The following is a 21,106-nucleotide window of genomic DNA, read 5'->3' on the forward strand; positions in this document are numbered from 1 at the left end:
CTCAGACTCTCCTGATCAGTCTGGGTAGAAGTGGAGTTGAAGGGTTGGTGAAGAGAAGTTCTTTCAGTCACAGCACCATTAGCGCATCTGTAGCTTCTGCTTTGGAGTAGAAATTTCTGGAGTAAAACCTCTTCAGTTGGTTCTCTGGAGACAAATAAGTCAATCTTCGGGTATCCAAAGTGGGAGATGATTTATTGGAAGACCTTCCTGTAGGGTGACCACTCTTCCTGTGTGATGACTTGACAACTGAGCCAGTCAGTTTGAACTGTTATTACTCCTGTCACATGTTCCACCTTAATGGATGCCAGGTGCTTCTGAGCCCATACAAATAGCTTGTGGGCTTTCTTGTGAAGGGGTGATGATCTGGACCCCGCATGCTTGTTGATATAAGCTTTGGCAGATATGTTGCCCATCCATCTATGACGTGTAATTCTTTGATCTGTGTTGCAAGTCGTAACAATGCTAGCCTGATTTCCCTTCACATTTACTGGAAGTTTGGATTCTTTCTTGGATCACCGATCCTGGATTGGGTATTGATTGAATACCCGATCCTGGATTGGGTATTGAGTGGCTCCCCAACCACTAAGGCTGCCACCTGTAAAGATTTGGTGCTGTTCCAGAACCCCAAAATATTTTTTCTTGTAAGAGACTGGTCATCTTGGTCCATCAATGGAGGCTGTACTTCACCGCTAATGCAACTTGAAGTGCAACATCTATCCTTTTAGAGATGTGCGTCTGATAAGGTCGTAAGTTCATCTGTAGCTGTCTGGTATGAAACCTCCTCCACGGGGTTGAAATTGTAGTGCAGATTAGAAGATTGTGGCGTTTGGCCAACATCATCAGATAGAATAATCTATTTTTGATCACTGGAGAAGCCAGTTTCTTGATCTTTTTTGCTTTTTGAGGTGTGAGGTACATACGATTGGTTTCACCAACACCTTAGTAAACGCATGAGACACAGGCTAGTCTAAAAGGAAGTGCCCTGAATTGGTAGTGGTGGTTGCTGAAGCAGAAGTGGCCCCTGAAGACTGGAATGTGAAGGTAAGCTTCGGTGAGATCTATGGACATCTTGAAGCTGTAGAGATTCCACTGCTGACCTTAGGGTTTCCATCCTAAAGTGTTCTGGCATCACATAGTTGTTCAAAAACTTGAGATCCAAGATGGCTCACCAGTCTTTCGATCTCTTTGGGACTGTGCAAAAGATGGAATAAACCCCATATAGGATCTTTCTTCTGTTGGAACCGGTTCAGTGGCCTTGATGCGTAGAAGGTGTTATGTGGCCCGTAGAGGGTTTTCTGTGTGTGTGTGTGATTGCGTAAAAAGATGCAGAGGAAGCATTTGGAATTCTGTTTCACAACTGCTGGAGACTATTTCTTTGCACCAATTGTCCACTGTTGTTTAAGGTGGAGCAGATGTGCTTCAATGGGTAGTGCCATATAGTCACATCTTGCCGCTTTGGGGCTCCCTGTTGGGTCTCTCTGCTTTCCTCCTGATTTTTTAATTCTGTTTTTGAAGCCTGATTTGCAAAAAGGCTGTTTGTTAGAATTCCAAGGTCCTCTTTTTTTTAGTCTTTTTGCCCCTTGTTTCAACTAAGGTTTTGTCCAGACTCTCTGCAAAGAGTCTGTCTCCGTGTAAGGGATAGACAGTGACTATAATCTTGGAATCTGTCAGAAATGAGGCTACCGTCATAGTTCTATTAGCTGTCTCAACTGCCTGATGATTATCTTCAGGAATAGAATGGATAAGCTTTCTCATTCAGATGCTAGTTGCCCTGGCTATCATGGATCCAATGGCTGAGGATCTACTATCTATTAAGGATGCTTCCTGGACCCTTCTCAGGACAAATTCTGTCTTTTTTTTTCTTTTTAAAATCAGGACTGACTTTGATAGTGCCATGGCCATCTTCAGATAGGTGCCGCAGGGTTGCAAGATGCAGGGATGCATCTCCTAGAAGAACCTTAAGAAACTCATTAGTGAAGGCAGACAAATGATATAACTTTTACATAAAAACTGGATATTGTTTGTTAGCAATACTCCCTCTAGGTTGTGGAGTCTTGTGAGCAAAAGAAATTATACTTTGTGGGCTACTGGCATTAAAATCATGAGCTACTGTATAAATTAGTTTGCTTTGAGGCCATTTTTCTTGAGCTAAGATAAAAATGTGTGAGCCAGAGGCTAAAAACTGTGAGCTAGCTCACGCTAACTCAGAGAGAACACTGTAAGTCAGTGGTTTGGCCCACTCAGCCCTGACCTGACTCTGGAAGTAAGCTGGAAAAGGGTAGGCTTTCTAAAAAGAATACTCTCTGGGAGAGAACTCTATCTCACTCTTTCCTAATTCACTTTCTGTGTTTGTCCTCCCCTTGTTCATCAAAAATTCTCATCTTCCTGGAGGACTAAGGCAGACAGATTCTTTGCCAGTAATATTAGTAATCCTAAACGTTAAAATCTAAGAGAAGGTCTCTTCTCTTAAAATCGAAGAGAAGGACCTTCAGACTCCTCATCTGAGAAAAATTCCCCTTTCAGTGTGATCCTCCTCCCACTCTGGGGCTTAATTTCTACCCCCTTTTTGAATGACATGTTTGTTTTGTGCAGCCTTAGTTAGCCAGTGAGTACCTCTGTTATGACTGGGTCTACTAGGAGGAGAGGGAGATGATGAAGAATGGGATCTCGATCTAAAAGTACTTCTGCCCTTTCTTCCAGAAAGAATGCATTTTCTCTCTCATTTACTCTCTCATCACAGAGGAAAAATTGTGGGTAAAAAACAAGGGCCCAATACCCATTTGTAAGCTTCCCTGAGTAGCCTCTTAATAGTCTACTCTACAGCCAAGTGTAGAGGAGAATGAACCCTCTAGCGAATTAAGCTCTGCGCTGCCGTTTGCTATGCTCACTGAATGCAGCCTAGCTGGGATGAGGACTCATCGCTGGTTGTTTCCTGTCCCAATTGAGTGCTGGGCTGCATTGTCTGCTTGCCGGTCAGAGGTGCACTCTCTGCTGCGCCGTGCCAGCTTTTGGTGCCTTTTTTATCTTTGCCTCCTTCAAGTGAGGCTGTTGGGGAGTCTGAGACAAGCCATGGATGGGTCTTGTCGGCTCCACCCTGAAGGCGTCCTCCGAGTTTCCCTCTCTCAGTGCAGAAGGAAGCTGTCATTCTCACTCTTTCTCACAGCCCAGTTAAATGCAAATAGCCCAGCAAGGCAAGCCCTTAAGGGTAAATTGCCACGTCAGTGGGTAAAATGGATGCTGGGAGTGACAAAGCCTTGTAACTCCACAGGACAGGAAGAGTTATAGAGGGAAAATAGTGAAGAAAGATGCACAGGACAGGACAGAGAAGAAATAGAAGGAAGTTAAAGAGGAAAACCTGGACTTCTCTCACGGAAGCCACTAGGTCAGTGGTGGGGAACCTCCGTCCCGAGGGTCGCATATGGCCGTAAATGATTGTAACCTGGATTTCCAACATGTACTCCCTTATTGTTCTATAAAACTATACCACGTGGCAGAGCACCTTTGTTAGGACTTATCATGTTTTTTATTAGAATGACTGACATCTCTTCCCACTATCACAAACTCCTAGTCTGCCTTTTAAAAACCTTTTCAGTTTAGAAAAAAATAAAAATAATTATTATTTCCCCCTAGGTCACAGGTATTGCAAGCTCCGGCATTTATTGTTTTTCTTTATACAATCTAGAAAGGATAAATCTCTCGTATAAAGAAACTAATTTAAAACAAATCTTAGCCTATAAGAATAAAGTACTATACAAGCATACACTGCACACAGAAACAGCATCTTGTATCAATTCTGACACCGCAGGTTTTTTCTGTAAGCCAACACAGCACACACCAAACTGCTCAAAGACAAGACTGCACCCTAGTGGGGAAACAACATACTGCAGCGCAGAAGCTATAAAAGTCTACCTCTCAGCTTGTATTGTTCTCCACTGGCAGCATTCACGGTGAAAGTATGAGAGTCTTCATCACTAGGTGATATCACAGCTCCAGCCAGTTGTAAGGTCCCTCTAGGCTTCTGGTTTCTGGACTGTTCATTCACAAAATATTCCAGGAGGCCAGCTTCATTGTTTAAGACAAAATACCTAAAGTTGTGAGGGAAATGCCGTTTTAAGAGCCATCGAGTTTTTACAAACATCTAAATGTAAGTCCAGAACATCCATGTTTGACAGGGAGAAAAAAATACTATGTGTGTGCCTGTGTGTAATATGGTCAAAGGCCAAATACGAAGTGTGAACAAAGACTGCAAGCCTATGTCCTGAAATGAAAGACAAGCAAGTCCACCAAGGATGAGATGCATGCGTAGCTTCCCAGGGGCAAAGGCACTTTATGTAGATTTTAAAAGTTCTGTTTACCCCTTGGATTTCACACATTCTCAGAGGTGCTTAGCTCTTTATGCCCCTGCCCATGGGATCTATGCCTTCATATCATCCAGACCCAATCTAAACAATGAAAAGAAACAAACCACACAACCAGCCTAGTTCCATGTCCCCTTAGTCTCTTTTCCTACTTGGCAGCCCTGCTTCTAGGAAGGGACTGAACTCAAGAATGTTAGAATTAGTTTCTATACTTGAAGTCCTCTTGTGTGATTGTCCTAACAACGAAATGCTTAATTACATGGCTGTTTGTAAAAACAAATAAACCAGTGTTGGCATTTAACAGTCACTAATGTGTCAACATATTTTGCAGCATGCGTTAAAATACAGCTGGTGTGCTACCCCTTCCCGTAAAGTGCCATTACCATTTCGCGAGACTTCACACAACCAAGCATCCAACAATGTTGTAAATTAAATTAACCAAGCACCGACCACATTCCAAACTGGTTCCAAATAAAACGTGTACAATTTGCAAAAATTGTGGGATCAGCAATTTCCATAGTCTCTTCTCCCCAGTGGGAGCCCTTGCAGTCCACGTGCTCTGCCATTCCTGAATGTTTCCCGGCTCTTGAGAAGAGCTTGGCAAAGAGCACCGTGAGCAGGGCAGGAAAGAGAAGGGGAGAGCATCACATTCCATGAGTGAAATGCTGCTCATATTTCTCTGGAACTCACCCACTACATTGTGCTCCTATTTGAGCTGGCTGACCGTAGTTGATGTGTTATGCTCATTAGAGTTTTAAATACTTTTGTGTTTTGCTACAACTTTATTCCATATTTATGTTTCTTGCTGCTCCACTCTTCAAAATAATCTTACCATGAAAATATAAAATCAAAGCATTTAACAAACCTGTTAACCAACCCTTTGGGGACAGACGAATGTGAGCAAAAAAGCAAACAACTCTGCTTTAGACTATGGAAGTCTGCATACATAAATGTCATCAGTGATAAAGAGTCACAATTTTCCATTATTAAAATTGCAATATTGTGGCCATGTCACTATAGGGTTGCCAAGTCAACTTCAAGAAATATCTGGGGACTTTGGGGGTGGAGCCAGGAGACATTGGGGGTGGAGCCAGGAGACTTTGGGGGTGGAGCCAGGAGACATTAGGAGTGGAGCCAAGATCAAGGCTGTGACAAGCATCATTGAACTCCAAAGGGAGTTCTGGCCATCACATTTAAAGGGACGGCACACCTTTTCAGTTCCTTCCATAGGAAATAATGAAGGATAGGGGCACCTTCTTTTGGGACTCATAGAATTGGACCCTCTGGTCCAAACATTTTGAAACTTGGGGGTTATTTTGGGGAAGGCACTAGATGCTATACTGAAAATTTGGTGCCTCTACTCCAAAAAACAGCCCCCCCAGAGCCCCAGATACCCGCAGATCAATTCTCCATGATTTTCTATGGGAATAAATCTCCATAGGGAATAACAGAGTTCCCAGCAGACATTTCCCTCCCCTCCCCCCGCTTTCTGACGACCCTGAAGCGGGGGGAGGGTCTCCAAACCGGGGGATCCCCTGCCCCCACCTGGGGATTGGCAACCCTATGTCACTAAAGCCAGGGCAATCTCTGCTCTATTTGGAAAGACTCTTTTGTAGAATAAAGGTTTTGATGCCTTAGTTAATACAGAACCGAAAGTACACATCTGAGTTACATCAGTTCAATAATAAACTGTTTAGTCTAACTCAGTGTATACATGCAATTTCAAGCTAAAATATTGTAGGTGGCCAAGACAGAAGCATTAGTTAAGTCAACAAATGTTTAACAAGACTGTTTCTTGAGCTCAGCATATCATACAATTAAAGCACTGAGGTGGAAAAGGAGTAACAAAAATTAAAACAAAACATGAGATGCAAAAAGCCTGCAAGACAGGAGGGGATCCCCAAGCCTATCTCAAACATGGTCTCGCACCAAGATTTTGGCGTAGGAGGAAAGACTACAGGGAAGTGGAGTGGGAACAAATAGACCCGGCGCTAGGATTTCTGGTGCCCCATGCTGCACCCTGCGCCAGCGCCCCCTTCTGTGTTCTTCTTGTACAAAACTTCCGGTGATGTCATCGGGCTGCGCACACTTCACACGAACACTCAGTCCTGCCCTCTCCCTCCTCAAAGGGAGCTGGGAAGGTGGCAGCCTCTTCCTGGTTCCTTCTGAAGATAAAGAGGGATGGGCAATGGACGGGCCAAGCCACATTTGGGAGGGGTGGAGGCCGGGGCTCCGGAGGCTATCCCCCTTCCCCAGAGTGGCTCAAAGTCGCTCCTGCCAACATCCAGCAAGGGACAGGGCCAAGCTGCATTCAGGAGGGACAGAGACTGGGGCCCCAGAGCGGCCAAAAGTTGCTCCTGCTGCCGCCCAGCAAGGGACAGCTGAGCCAGGTTCAGGTCAGCAGGGAAGGGGCACCTGCCCCTGTGGCCAAGTGGCACCCCAGGTGGCCACCTACTTCGCCGACTCCCATGCGCCAGCCCTGGGAACAAGATAACCAAACCGGCCTTATTCAGAGCCTCATTAGACCTGTAAAAAGCACATCATTTCAAGCTTTATTTTCAAAATTCCCCAGACGCAGCACAAATATTCACCATAAGGGATAGCTGAAATATTGATACTACATTACACATATGTTGATTGGTGGCTCAGAATACTAATAGGAACCTTCGGCAGGGATCCACAGTATAGCACAGACAATATAAATCTAAAATAAAAGCATGCTTCATGTATGCACTTTACTGTGATCTGATTTTTCAAATGCCTTTCAGAGTTGTGTTCTGTCCTGCACAGACATTTTGCAATGCAAAGGGGCTGCAAAAGGGGCTGCAAAAAGTAAAGTGCATACATGAAGCATGCTTTTATTTTAGATTTATATTGTCTGTGCAATACTGTGGATCCCTGCCGAAGGTTCCTATTAGTATTAGCTTCTGCTTAAGTGAGAAATTTACAGCTCGCTTAATGAATATATTCTACTAAAATAAGAGATTACTGACATAATGCTTTTATCTGCAATTTCATTTCCTTCCTAAAATTGGGGGAAAGTTCTGGCCCTCACGTCCAGCATTTTAAAACAGAATTAATGCAGTTTCATTTAATTGTTAGTTCACAAAGCAGAGAGTTTTTTTTAAAATTTAAACTTACCGGTATTGCCAGCCAGTGACAAGATTTGTGTATTTCATTAAATAACCAGAAATATTTTCCATGTGATCACTGTAACAAAGTAGGAACAAAGCCCATCAGTCAAAGGTAAATAATGACAACTGAAACATTTCACATGAACATTCTGTAATTTCATATATGCAGTATAAATCCACTTTCAATGACCGGTCCCAATTTTATTTTTAGAAGTACACTGTAACTTGTCACAAATCACAAACTATGACTCTCGAAAACAGTGCTGCCTGCAAGCGCGTGCACACTCTCTCTCTCTATATATATATTTATATACTTCTGCTTGTCTTTGCAATGCTGATTTGGAACATTTTTAAATACATGTACTAGACTACACATTAAAGGAAGCCATTTTCAATACTACTGTGATGCAAAAGTAGGCTTAAATGAAATGGAAATAAGGATACCAATCACTAGACAATAAAAATTGAGTAAAAGGTATTTTTCATTACCCCCCAAACACACAGTTCTTGGAATCTGGATGAGTACATTTTAGTTATTATACTCATTACAAAATTGAATACTTGTCTGAAACCACAATACAGTGAATCTAAACTTGACGCTCAAGTTAAGAAATAATGCAGAACCTTTATATCATCTTCCTTGATATTCCTTGAGCCAACATCACATCCATCTTGGACAGAATGAGCTTCATTTTGTTTATATACTCAACAGTGTTGCCTAAGCACAATTCTGAGACACATAGTAGTGTCCCTGGATCCACCATAAAACAGAACAGCCAGTGTGGTACAGCAGTGTTCAAGTTCAGACTGGGATCTGAGAGCCAAGCAAACCAGGTAACCCTGGAGCAGTCGCTTCCTCTTGGTTTAACATACTTTACAAGGCTACGCAGATCAAAGGTTTGCTCAATTTGTTAATTTTACTATTCTGCCATTGCATCTTATATTTGTACCATTTTACATTCTAAACCACTGCCTACCAGATCATTTTACTATTCTGTCATTGGCTCTTAAATCTGTACCATTTTGCATTCTGGGCCACTGCCTATCAGCTATGTATGGCTCTGCTCACTGTGCCAGATTCCTTGTCTGATGAAGTGTGCTTAAGAGCAACGAAAGCTTACGTTCTGAATAATAACTAAGTTGGTCTTAAAGGTGCAATTGACTCCTATTTTGTTCTACTACTTCAGACCAACACGGCTGCCTACTTGGATCTATTTACAAGGCTATTGTGAGGATAAAATGGAGAAGGGAAAACCAGGATTAAAATGCGCTAGATAGATTTAAAAACAGTGTCATATGTCAGCACACTGATCTTTCACTCCCTCCCACAGACAATTGCAGCCATCTATGTGAAGATGTTGTGAAACAGCTGGAGGGAAAGAACAGAACTTTGACATATCCCCACAGAAAAATACTGATAGGGTGTTAAAGATCAATCTCCAAACACCAACCTATGCAACTACCAGATCAAGGAGGAGTTATTCCAGCTCAACTTTGTTCTCCTAAACCCCTGCTAAATCCTGTAGGTGGTCAAACAAATGTTTTCTATTAATATGCAATAGTGGGTTGGATCTAATGACTTTGCCAAAACTCTAAGAGGAAATGTAATTTTTAAGAAATATAAAAAGAATAATCACATTTCATGTATGTAGAGGCAGCCGTATGCTTTCTGATTACTGCTTTACCCAAGCGTGTGAGTACTGTTGAAAGACAGTCTTTGTCCTGTCCCTGTTGCAATGCCTAAGTGAGGCTCTTACTAAATAAAATGACCCATTTTTTCCTCTTTAGAAGCTTATATCAATGTATTTGCTTTTGGAACTCCATACACAGGGCACGCATATAACTGGAAGAGCATAAAGACATCAGAAACATTACTCATCTACCTGCGAGACAGAGAAAGTCACAGCATCAAGAAATCCACCAGCATTCCCCGGAGGATAGAGTCTATAAAACCCTGTACCTGGTACCTTTGTCTAATGTCCTTGTCATTACTTGTAAAAAGTGCACCTCAGCCAACACCACACTTCGCTATACATCACACTCTCAATCCACCCATACTGCATGGTCATTGCAAAGATGAACTGTGTGAATCCAGCCAACTGCCTAAGCTGAATAAGGGGACACACATACATATCGCAAAACAAGCAGTAATAAAAATTGTACTCCAATAAATATTTGTTGTAGAAAGGAAAGCAGGATGGATCAGTTGTGACTAAGTATGGGCATGAACGTAACTATGAACTGTGATTCACACTAAAATGGCTGATTCATGGTTCGTCCCCAACTGGATCATCTGAGCCTGTCAAACCCAAACTGGTCTTTTTCTTGGCATGTTGTTTGGTTTGTGTTTGCTTTGTTTTTCCAGACAGCCTCGTGCCAGCATGATTCCCCAGGCCCCTGCACTTCTGGTCAGTTTCTAGCTAAACTGACTAGATGCCATAGCTCTGCTCTCCTAGGCCCCTGCACTTCTGGTCCGTTTCCAGTGAAAATGACGAAGCCACAGCTTTGCTCTCCCAGACCCTTGTGCTTCTGGTAAGTTTCCAGTGACACTGACTAGATGTCAAGAATGATTCTTGCCATGTATTCCTTGCCATTTTCGTCTAGGCCGCATCCAAACGTATTTTTTCTTAGATGACTTGCTTGCTAATCTATTTTGTTATGCCTTTAACAAGCACAAGTAACCTGTTCTACCCTGCAAATGCGGCATGGCCAGTCTGTGAAGGTCAAGTGGCTTTATCTACTACCCAAAGATTCCTACTTTCGCTTCTGTGAGAAATTTACAATAGCTGGCTCAGAAAGGGGAGGGGTAAGAGAGTTGCTTTTCATTAATAGAGAAAAAATGTGCTTTTAGTTTGATCGTTTAACAGCTGGGACTGAACCTGGGGGCCTGGGGGCTCTGTTTCACCAACTCAGTCTTGGGACTGTAACGTCTTCATTTAATGAATAAACCTTATTTGATTACATCACAGAGGTGATCATTGATATGGATTGTGCAGTATATGACGTAAGAAGCCGCTGCTCCACTCTCTCCAGCCCCCTGTACTTCTGGTTAGTTTCCAGTGAAACAGACTGGAAGTGGCAGCTCCACTTTCTCTTGGCCCCCTGTATCTCCTAGTCAGTTTCACTGTGTCATGACTCACCCCAGCACCCTCCCCCTCCCTTTGTTTATTCATTCTAACAGAGTTGCCTTTAAAATTTAGGCACCTCTGTGCTGGGAAATCATGGAAGGGGTCATCTGTTTCCATCTTCCTCTGCTCTCAACCTTCAACACCCAGTACAGTCAGGGAACTATTTAAGGAAACACAGGCTGGTATCACACACAGCCTTTTGGAAGGCTGCCACCACTCCTTTAAAATCAAAACCCCAGAGGGAAAAAGGATAAACACTGCCTGGCTTTGCTAGGGATAGAGCCAACAGCCCTGCAAGGAAGACCAGTTGCAGGCTGCAACCACACCCAGTGTATTCTTCTCCAGCTTGCAAGCACTCTTATTGCCCATGTTCAATTGCCTGCACCACCTACACATCCCTTTCTCAACGGCACTGGCCATTGTATGCAGTTGGGAGTGCTGTTGCCATTGCCATCAGGAATGCCAACACTGTGTACCACCCACACTGGGCCCTGGCAGTTGCTCTACCTCAAAATATGCTGACACATTTAGTAGGCCCTTCCTTCAGCTGCTACTACTGGAACCCTGCCTCAAGCTACAACCAAGTCAAAAAGGTAGCTTTGAAAACACAAGTGTCCCCAGACTCCTGGATCACTTATTTTCAGAGTCTTTATGATGATTGTTATCTCCCCAGCAACATTTCTCTCTCAGATAACTTGCCAGGTTGGTTTCTGGTTTCAGAGAGGGAAGTTAAGTCACACATATATCGCCTTAAAAGGAATAAAGCTTCCGGAATAGATGGCATTTCGGCTGAATTCTTTATAGAAAATGAGGACTGGTGGGCCCGTTTTTTGGCTTCCCTTTTTACTTATATCGATGCTACAGGTCATATCCCTAAAGGTTGGGAAACAGCAGTCATTGTTCCACTTTACAAGAAAGGTAAACCAGATGATCCTTCCAATTACAGACCCATCTGTCTATTGTCTATAATTAGCAAACTGCATGCTAGTCATCTTCAAGACAAACTGGTAGACTGGATAGCCAGTAACGACATCATTCCAATGGAACAAGCTGGCTTTATGGAGGGTAGATCCACACTAGACCATTGTTTGGTCCTTCAGCATTTTATCGAAAGTACGGTAACAAAGAACCTCCTCCCTATATGCAGCCTTTGTGGACCTTAAGGCTGCTTTTGATTCCATCTCCAGGGTCAAGTTGTGGGATAAATTAGAGTCATCTTCAATTGATAAAAGACTCCTATTTTTAATTAGAACCATATATCAGAATACCACCCTAAGAGTTAAATATGACAAGAAGGGACAGCTCACGGAACCCATTACCACATGGAAGAGGGTCAGACAAGGATGTCTCCTTGCCCCTTTATTTTCTATATAAAGGATGTAGTAAAGCTGTTTAATGTAAATGAACATCATCAACCCAAATTGGCTCACAAACATATTTCAGTGTTGCTTTATGCTGATGATGCCATTCTTCTCTCAAGAACTCCAGTGGGATTAAAAAGAGCTTTGCTACATATTGCAATGAACAGCAGCTTGCAATTAACTATGATAAACCAAGGTAATGTCTTTTAATAAATCCCCCAAGTGAGATGCTGGTCAACAAATGGACAATGTCTGTCCCAAGTTTCCTCCTTTAGATATTTGGGGATGATGGTACAAGCCTCTGGTGCCAGGGAGGCCCACAGTCATTATGTGGCAGACAAAGGGCAAAAGATGGCTTTGGTATGATAAAGTTCTTTAGGTCAAAGGGAGGAAATTTTGTTCCAGCTGCCCTTAAGTTTTTCAAATTTAAGTTCATACCGCAATTACTGTGCAGAACTTTTCTAGGCCCCTCTGAATCTCGCTTTTTGCCTTTAGAACGGGTCCAATCGAAATTTTTAAGAGCAGTATTACGGGTCCCAAATTGTGTCTCAAATTCTATGATTCAATTAGAAACAGGGATGGTGAAAATAACTGCCAGACTAACTCTTTCCTCATGAAACCTTTGGTTTAAGATATATAAAAACTCTTGTGGCCTTGCACCGTTAATTTCCAGGATGATTTTCAATCAAGATGGCTTAAAGAAGTCCAAATTAAGTTTGCTCAGCTCAGACTTTCCCCTGATACAGTTTTTCATTTGGGCCATGATACAGCTAGACAGCTTTTTAAGCAGCGAGTGGAATACACAGAACGTCAGATTGACATCTCCAAATCACCAAACTTCATTGTTGCCTCCCAAAGACGTTACCTTCTTCAACCATCCTCTTATCTATATAGCCTGGAAAATGCCAATCAGAGAAGGGCCTTTTCTCTTGCAAGGTTAGTTGTATTGCCATCAGCAGTGGTCGAGGGTAGATACAATAAAATCCCTCAAGCTGAGAAAGTTTGTCCCTGTAATGTTGGTGCAATAGAGACAACAATATATGTTTTACTTCATTTCCTGATATATAATGATATTCGTTGGATGTGTATTTCTCCAATATTATCAAAAGATTTCAAAATCTCCAACAAAGAGATTGTTTTTTTTTAATTTTTAAAATTTTATTGTTATATATTCCAACACCACTACACCTCTGTGAGAGTCCCAGGCCATAGATACATTATAATATTCCATATATTTATAATTATAAACATTTCATCCAAATACAACTCCTTCCCTCTATTTAACCTTCTTATCCATTCATTTCCTTATTAACCAACCAATCTTCTTAAATTGTTTAAACTTTTCCAGATACCTCACCATCTTTCTAAACCAGCCCTCCTCTTGTTCCCTAACCTTTAATCCATTCATTCTTCGTATCTTCATCGTTAAATACTCCAATATTATTATATTATTCATTTTATCCCTCCAGTGATTAATTGTCAGTTCCTCAGGTTCTTTCCAATTCCTTGCTATCACTTGTCTTGCTGCTACTAACATCAAATTAATCCATTTACTATCCTCTTTTGATCCTAATCCCACACCATCCAAATTAATAATTGCCATTGCTTTAGATATACTTATTTTCCTTCCCATAATCTTTGTCATCTCTATGCCAACCTGAACCCAGAATTTTTTCACTAAGGGACAATCCCACCACACGGAGCTGCACGGAAGCAGAGAGAAGGGTGCTCCAAAGAGTGACGAGAAGAGCACAAAAGATTTGCGGATGTTCTCTCCCCTCATTGGTGGATCTGTATAATATGGGATGTAAAAGGAAGATACAAATGATCCTAAGGGACCCTTCACATCTGGGCCATTTGCTATTTGAGATCTTACCGTCAGGTAGACGATATAGAGTGTTGAAGGCTAGGACAAACAGATTTAAGGACAGTTTCTATCCAAGTGCTGTGGTTAGGTTAAATGCAGGGTTATGAAGGATTATCTGTTTTAGATGTATTTAAATGGTTTTAATGGTTTTATGAATGTTTATCTGTTTTAGATGTATTTAAATGGTTTTAATGATTTAAATGGTTTTAGATGTATTTAAATGGTATGAATATGAATATGTGTGTTTGATGTGTTGGTATGTTTGTGGAAGAGCACCTCATTTCGTTGCTCTCTTTTTGTGGAGAACAATGACAATAAAATTTATCTATCTATCTATCTATCTATCTATCTATCTATCTATCTATCTATCTATCTATCTATCTATCTATCTATCTATCTATCACATGTGACTGAAAGTTCCAATTTCTCCACATTTCCTCCAACAATTCTTACTCCCTGATTTAGAAATATAATACATCTTAATGGGTGTATAATACCATTTCTGTATCATCTTCAATCCCTGCTCCTGCATTAACCTAGATGTTGTAACAAAGGGAGGTAATCTAAAAATCCTCTCCCAATCTTCATCTAAAATTTTATCTTCAATATCTGTTTCCCAATATTCCTTCAAAAATTCTCTCGGGGATTTCCCTGTACCTAATAAAATCTTATACAATTTTGAAACTATTTTTGATTTATCTTCTCCATACTCTTTCACCAATTTTTCAAAGGGAGTATTAATTCTTTTACCAATATTTTTAATTTCTTCCTCCTTCAACAATGAGGAGATTTGACTTTTTAACAACCAATTAATATTATTCAAAATATTATACTCCTCTTTCTTCACCCCATCAGTACCCCAAACCTCTTTCAATTCTCGAATCGTAATCCTCTTCAGTTTATCTCCTACTTCCTTTGACAGCGATCCTCTTAATGGAGCAAATTTATCAAATTCCACATTTTAGTAATAGATGATATCTCCGGAGCGAGTTCTTTTTTCCACTTCTCCCATACCCTACTGGGCCCCATAAAGGTTGATAATTTATCACCTATCTTCTTCTTCCTTTTCGTTCTATCAAATAAACTTTCCTTTCCTCCTACTACCTCTAAATTTTCCTTTTCTATCCCATTCAGCTCTTCTCCTAACTCTCCCTCCAACCAAGTCATTAAGTGCCTTAATTGATATGCGTCATAATAGTAAATTATATTGGGAATCCCCCATCCCCCATCTTTAATACCATAATATCTATACCTACTAGCTGTCCTTGGTTTCTTTGAAGCAAAAACAAATCTATCTATATCTCCTTGCCACCTCTTCAGTACATGTTCTGGTATATGCCAAGGCAATACATAAAATAAATAAGTCAACCTGGGAACTAGAAACATTTTAACCATAGCATTCCTAGTACTAATTGATTCTTTCCTCTTCCTCCAGTCTCTCATTTTAACTTGAATTCCACTCCAGATTCTTTTATAATTATACTCAAATATTTTTTTAATATTCCTAGGAATATTTACCCCTAGATATTTCACCATTTTATTTGCTATGGGAATACCCAAGATTTTTGAAACTGCTAATTGTAACCCTGGTTTTACATTAACACACATCATCGAAGATTTTGAAAAGTTCACTTTTAACCCTGACACTTCCTCAAATTCCTGTAATATCTATTTTAAGGGTGCCACTGCAGGCTCCACATCCTTAATTGTCACCATCATGTCATCTGCATACATTGTTAAGAGATTCCCATCTATTTTCCCTTTACCTGGAACTTCAAAGCCTATAATTCTTTTGTCCTTTTTTAATTTATTCACTAACGGTTCCAATGCTAAAATAAATAACATAGGGGACAAAGGGCATCCCTGCTTCGTACCACTCATTACCTGAACATATCCTTCTACTGATCCACCAACTCCTATCAACGCCTTGGATTTAGAATATATTGCCTCAATCACATTTTGAAATTTCTCCCCAAACCTATACTTTTGAAATATAATCTTCATGTACGTCCAATCCACAGAATCAAAGGCCTTATAAATATCCAACGCCAAAAGCGTAAGCGGCAAATCCTGATTTTTAGCTAAATAAACCATACCCATCACCTTCCTAACTGCCTCTACTAAATACTTTTGAGGCATAAACCCAAATTGATCTTTCCCAATCAATTGTGTTATACATTTTTTAAGTCTCATTGCCATAACCTTGGCAAATATTCGATAATCCATATTGGTGATAGAAATTGGCCTATATGAATCCCTTAGAGTCTGATCTTTCCCAGGTTTCGGAATTAACACCAATCTCGACTCCAACCATGTAGGCGGTGTAGGAGATCCATCCAAAATTCCTTGGAACAATTCAGTCACATGAGGCACCAATATATCCTTAAAATGCTTATAAAATACCGCATTAAAACCGTCCAGTCCAGGTGCAGATTGCATATTCATAGAATCTATAGCCATTTTAACTTCTTCTTCCGTTATATCCTTATCTAATTCTTTCCTACTATCTTCCCTTAATTCTAAAAATTCCAACCCCTCACAGAATTTTTCTATATCATCATTTTCAATCCCTTTGTTTGCATACAATTTATTATAAAATTCTATAAAATTCTCCAGTATCATTTTAGGTTCAGTTTCCAAAAACCCTGTATCATTCCTGATTGCCTTAATATTTTTCCTTACCTGAAAATTCTTAATTTTATTTGCTAAAATTCTTCCTCCTTTCCCTTCGAACTCATAATACTTCTGTCTATTATACCATAATTTTAACGTAGTCCTATTAACATCCAATAGATTCAATTCTTCCCTTTTCCTAACTACTTGTTCTTTATCCTCCTTCTTCTTAGATTTCCTAAATTTCTCCTCCAATACTCTAACTTCTCAACAAAGAGATTGTTAATAAATTTCTTTCTGATGAGAACCTGGAGATTAGTAAAAAAAAAAATGCAAAATTCTGTACTCAAGCAATGAAGTTGCGCTCCATTTATGTTTCTCAAGGAACTGTGGGAAACTGAATTGCATAACTGTCTTACTAGAGCTGTAAATCTATGTATTTAATTTTAGTAAGTTTTAATCATTTTATTGTGTAATCATTTTCCTTGTGTGATTGTTGTGATATTTATATATTTCTATACTGGCTGTGGGCTATTAATAAATCTAAATCTAATCCACCCCCATTTTGGCTCAGCATGAGTTTCAGAGAGATTTTTCTGAAAATGAATTTTACTTCTGAAGAGGCAGGTTTGGGGGAATGCCCTGGAAGTGACATCACAGGAAAAGGTGGAGTTTTGGTTCAGTGTGCCCCGGAAGTGATATCACTTGGTCCTTGACACCACAGGAAATGACTTAATTTCTGTCTCCCGGCTCTACCCCCAAAGTCTCCTGGCTCCACCCCCAAATTTTAGTGGGCCACGCAGGAGAAGTGTAAAATAACTAGGCCACGGGAAAGAAAAGTTTGGGAAACTGTGGATTATATCATCCAGTACCAGGCAGTGATCCATGGTGGAACGACCTTGAGAAAAACCTGCTTGTTCTATTTCTAGTACATTCTCTTGAACTAGCAACTTGCATAGTTTCAAGCATAGATATCTAGTGTATAATTTACAGATGGTGTTTAGGAGGCTTATCGGGCTATAATTATTTGTGTCATTTCTATTTCCTTTTTTATATATAAGAACTATAATGGCTAAGCCCAATCCTTTGGTATCTGGGCTGTTTGATCAATATATGTAAACAGGTTGGCTAATATTGGGGCCCGCCAGCCTATATTTGATTTGAGAAGTTCTACAACAATGAAGTCGCTTCCTGGACCCTCCCCACCTGCTAATGATTTATATACCCCCAGCCATAGAGCCTGATTTAGGGCTCATAAAAAGGCCAAAGCCAGAAGGCCTTTTCATGACACACTGGAAAATGAACAGAAGCACAGGGGACTGGGGAGAGTGAAGCTGTTGCTTCTAGCCAGTTTCTAAATTTCCTGGGGGGGGGGGGGGAACTGACCAGAAGCTGCAGGGAGGCTTCCCTTTCTTTCCCCAGCTTGATATACTCCAAGGAGAGCAGTTTACTGGGGACACCTGCTTTAGGGGGCTGCAGCTTGGCCCCCTGAAATCCTATTTGCACCAGACTTGGAGAGCAGATGAAGGAGAGTCTGCTGAAGAGTTTGCCACAAGTTTGGAGAGACTACTCCACACAGGGACCATTCAGGATTGTTCAAGAATTTTTAAAAACATAAACAAACTGAACCACTGATTCGAGCAACCCAATGAACCACAAAATGAACCAAAACCACCATTTTCACATTCGATGCCCATCCCTAGTTGTGACCTGCTTTGATTTCACAATCCAATAGTCATAGAGCAAGAGCGAGAGGTTAGTCCAAGTTACGTCTGAAGACCTACTCAAGTGACCAATGTAAATCATGATCTGAAAAGCAGCTTTTAAAGTATGAATGCTGAGGGTAAGGTTCATAATCTCCAGCTCAAAGTATCACACATATCAACTCAGTACTGTTTGGTAACTTGTGGTATTTGCTAGCAGGGATATGTGCAATGAACAGATGTACACATCCTAACCTTCTGTATATGCACTAATGTAATATTAACATGTTCATGCTTTAATTCTTAAATGGTAGGAAAATGCTATTTCCATTTCAGGATGGACAACATGAACAAGGCAACTGTGATTTTTTTTTCTTCAGTGTCACAAAATCTCCAGAAAAAACTGCAAACTTTAAAAAAAAAGTAATATGAAAATTCAATCAATTAATCTGAAATGCATATTGTTAACTATATTTTCTATAAGTAGGTGACAACCATATTAATTTTCTTTATTTATAGTCTGACTTTCGCACTGAGACTCACCGGATTACAAAATACAAAAGGCTCTAGGAGGCGGCTTGGGCAAGTGCGTTATACCTGTCTGAGATCCCACTCTTCCTCAAACCCCACCCTCTCCAGGCTTGACCCCTTAAATCTTCAGGAATTTCCTAACCTGGAATTGGCAACCCTATCTCCTTCCCTTTATCTGCCCCTCTGACTTCAGCTTTCCATAGCATCCCCCCTCTCTGCAGCCTCTACATAGAAAAATGACAGTCTTTTTTCACAGTAGGGGAACCAAAGTAGTTTACATCATTCTTCTGTCCTCCCTTTAATCTGCACATCAACCCTGTGAGGTACATTAGGGTGAAAGTGCGTGACTGGTCCAAAATCACCATCAGTTTTCACAGCAAGAGCCTGGGTCTGGTAGACCCTGCTCTGAAGCCCTAACTCCTATGTTCTCCTCAAAGTCCATGACAAAATCGCCAGGAATCTTCCACCAACCTGGAAGCCCTGGTCTGCAATGAGTTTTCCTTCAAAGGCCTTAAGTGATAGCTTTCAGACTAACACTCTCAAATAACATTGTTGGTCTTAAGCACAGGACTTCCATCTCTCTCTACCTCTTGTTCTCCCTCCCTATCTCTCTCTCTATATCTGGTTTGCTGCTACAGGACGCCATTCTTTTCCGTCTCGGGCTGTTTTCCTTCCAGAGGAGGATAAGGAGGAGCTCTCAGCAAATCAAGGGAAGGCTTTCTCTGGCTCTTTCCCTCCTCCTCCCTCAGTTTTGTTTCTGTCCTCTATGAAGCAGTGCAACAGGCAGCTCAGCCAATGGGAGAGTAGGGAGAGCCAGAAACTGCCAGAACCAAGACTGGTTGCCATTTACCGACAGAATCAGCTTGGCTGGCAGGCAGTAGTAGTATAGTTTAATACAGTCAAAGACCCATCAGATAGAATGTACATTCAGAAAGACATACTTTCAGAATAGAACATCTAAGTATAAAATCAACCTCAGTTTCATACACTGTGTTCCATTTTTTTAAGGCTTAGGGTTAATAAAGCAGTTAAGTCCCAACAATTTGCTTCTGGGATCTTTTTACCTTGCATAGCAATTTTTGCCACTATCAGCTAGAAGCTTATCTAAATAAAATTTGATATTTCTCCCCAGAAAGTAATCACAGATCGGAGTTATATAGGCAGCTCTAATATTTTGGTAAAGCCTACACTCAAATAGAACATGTTCCCTGGATTCCAGTTTCCCATCCCCACAGATACACAGTCTTTCTTCATATGGTTGCCTTACATATTTGCCCTCCATGACTGCCGGTGGTAACGTATCTGTTCGGAGGAGGGTAAATGCTCTCCTGTACGCAGCTTTATCCAAGTTTTGCAAGTATGGCATCAATGTTACTTTATTTAGATCTTCTATTATAGGAAAGTAACCTTTTACCTGATTCAATTCTTGCTGTCTTTCAATGTCCATGATTCTTTGTCTGGGAAAAGGTTTAACAATGTTGTACTTCATGCTCAGCAAAAAATCTCAGCAGGGAGACCGTCAGGACCTGGTGCTTTGCCAACTTTTAAACCATCAATTAACGCAATAATTTCATCAGGTTCAACAGGACGATAAGAAAATACAGACATGTCTATATAACAGTAGAGGGGATGACTTGATCTTCAAAAATCTTAGAATAATGGTCAACCCATGTTTGTGGAGAAATGTTAGGGTTGGCAAATGCTCTAGGCTTCATGCTGTCTGAAACTAATATCCAAAAGAATTTACTATCATTAGATTTTATGGCGTAAAGAAGTTGGTCCCAATTATGTTGAAAATACTTTTTCTTCTTATTTTTATTTGCAATTACCTCTAAGAAGGATTTCTTACATTCTGTGCATTCTGCATAACGATAAATCAATAATACAGGATATTTCTGTCATATTAATATATAGATTATAAGTCCTCATTCGAACCCTCTGTTTTTCAAATTATATTTCTAATTTAGATAGTATATATAAAACAAAAAAGTTAAACTAAAATAAAAGTTCATATTGGTAAATCTTAAGTATCTAACCACATATAAAACTTCTCCCAATGCTTTCTGGCTTCTTCCTTAGATTTCCCAGCAAGCAGCTGGCTTTCTAGTATTAATTGTCTCCTATCCTTCAACAATGCCCAATCTCTCACCCAATACAGCACTGCAGCTCTATAATATAATTGCCAATCTGAGAGACCCAGACCTGCTCTTGTTTTAGAATCTTGTAACATTTTGAGTTTAATTCTTGGTTCGTTCTTTCTCCATATATACGCCAAGATCATTTTATTCAGTTCCTGAAAAAATCCATTAGTTAATAGAATCGGAATAGTTTGAAACAAGAATAGCAGTCTTGGCAGGATATTCATTTTTACCGCAGCTATTCTTCCCATTAGTGATATGTTCAAATCCTGC

The 21,106-nt window shown here is 40.5% G+C and overlaps 1 protein-coding gene across 1 annotated transcript in view; it reads right to left on the reverse strand.

Annotated features, from left to right (window-relative positions):
* OSBPL11 (oxysterol binding protein like 11) overlaps positions 1–21,106 on the reverse strand; it is a 162,555-nt gene that overhangs the window by 79,379 nt on the left and 62,070 nt on the right. Inside the window, exons 2-3 of the mRNA XM_060261422.1 lie at positions 7,500–7,568; positions 3,910–4,085 (exon numbers count right to left, since the gene is read on the reverse strand). Coding sequence (XP_060117405.1) covers positions 3,910–4,085; positions 7,500–7,568 — 245 coding nt within the window. The remainder of the gene's footprint in view (positions 1–3,909; positions 4,086–7,499; positions 7,569–21,106) is intronic.

This window comes from Heteronotia binoei, chromosome 21, assembly GCF_032191835.1.
Source record: "Heteronotia binoei isolate CCM8104 ecotype False Entrance Well chromosome 21, APGP_CSIRO_Hbin_v1, whole genome shotgun sequence".
NCBI classification, from domain to species: domain Eukaryota; kingdom Metazoa; phylum Chordata; class Lepidosauria; order Squamata; family Gekkonidae; genus Heteronotia; species Heteronotia binoei.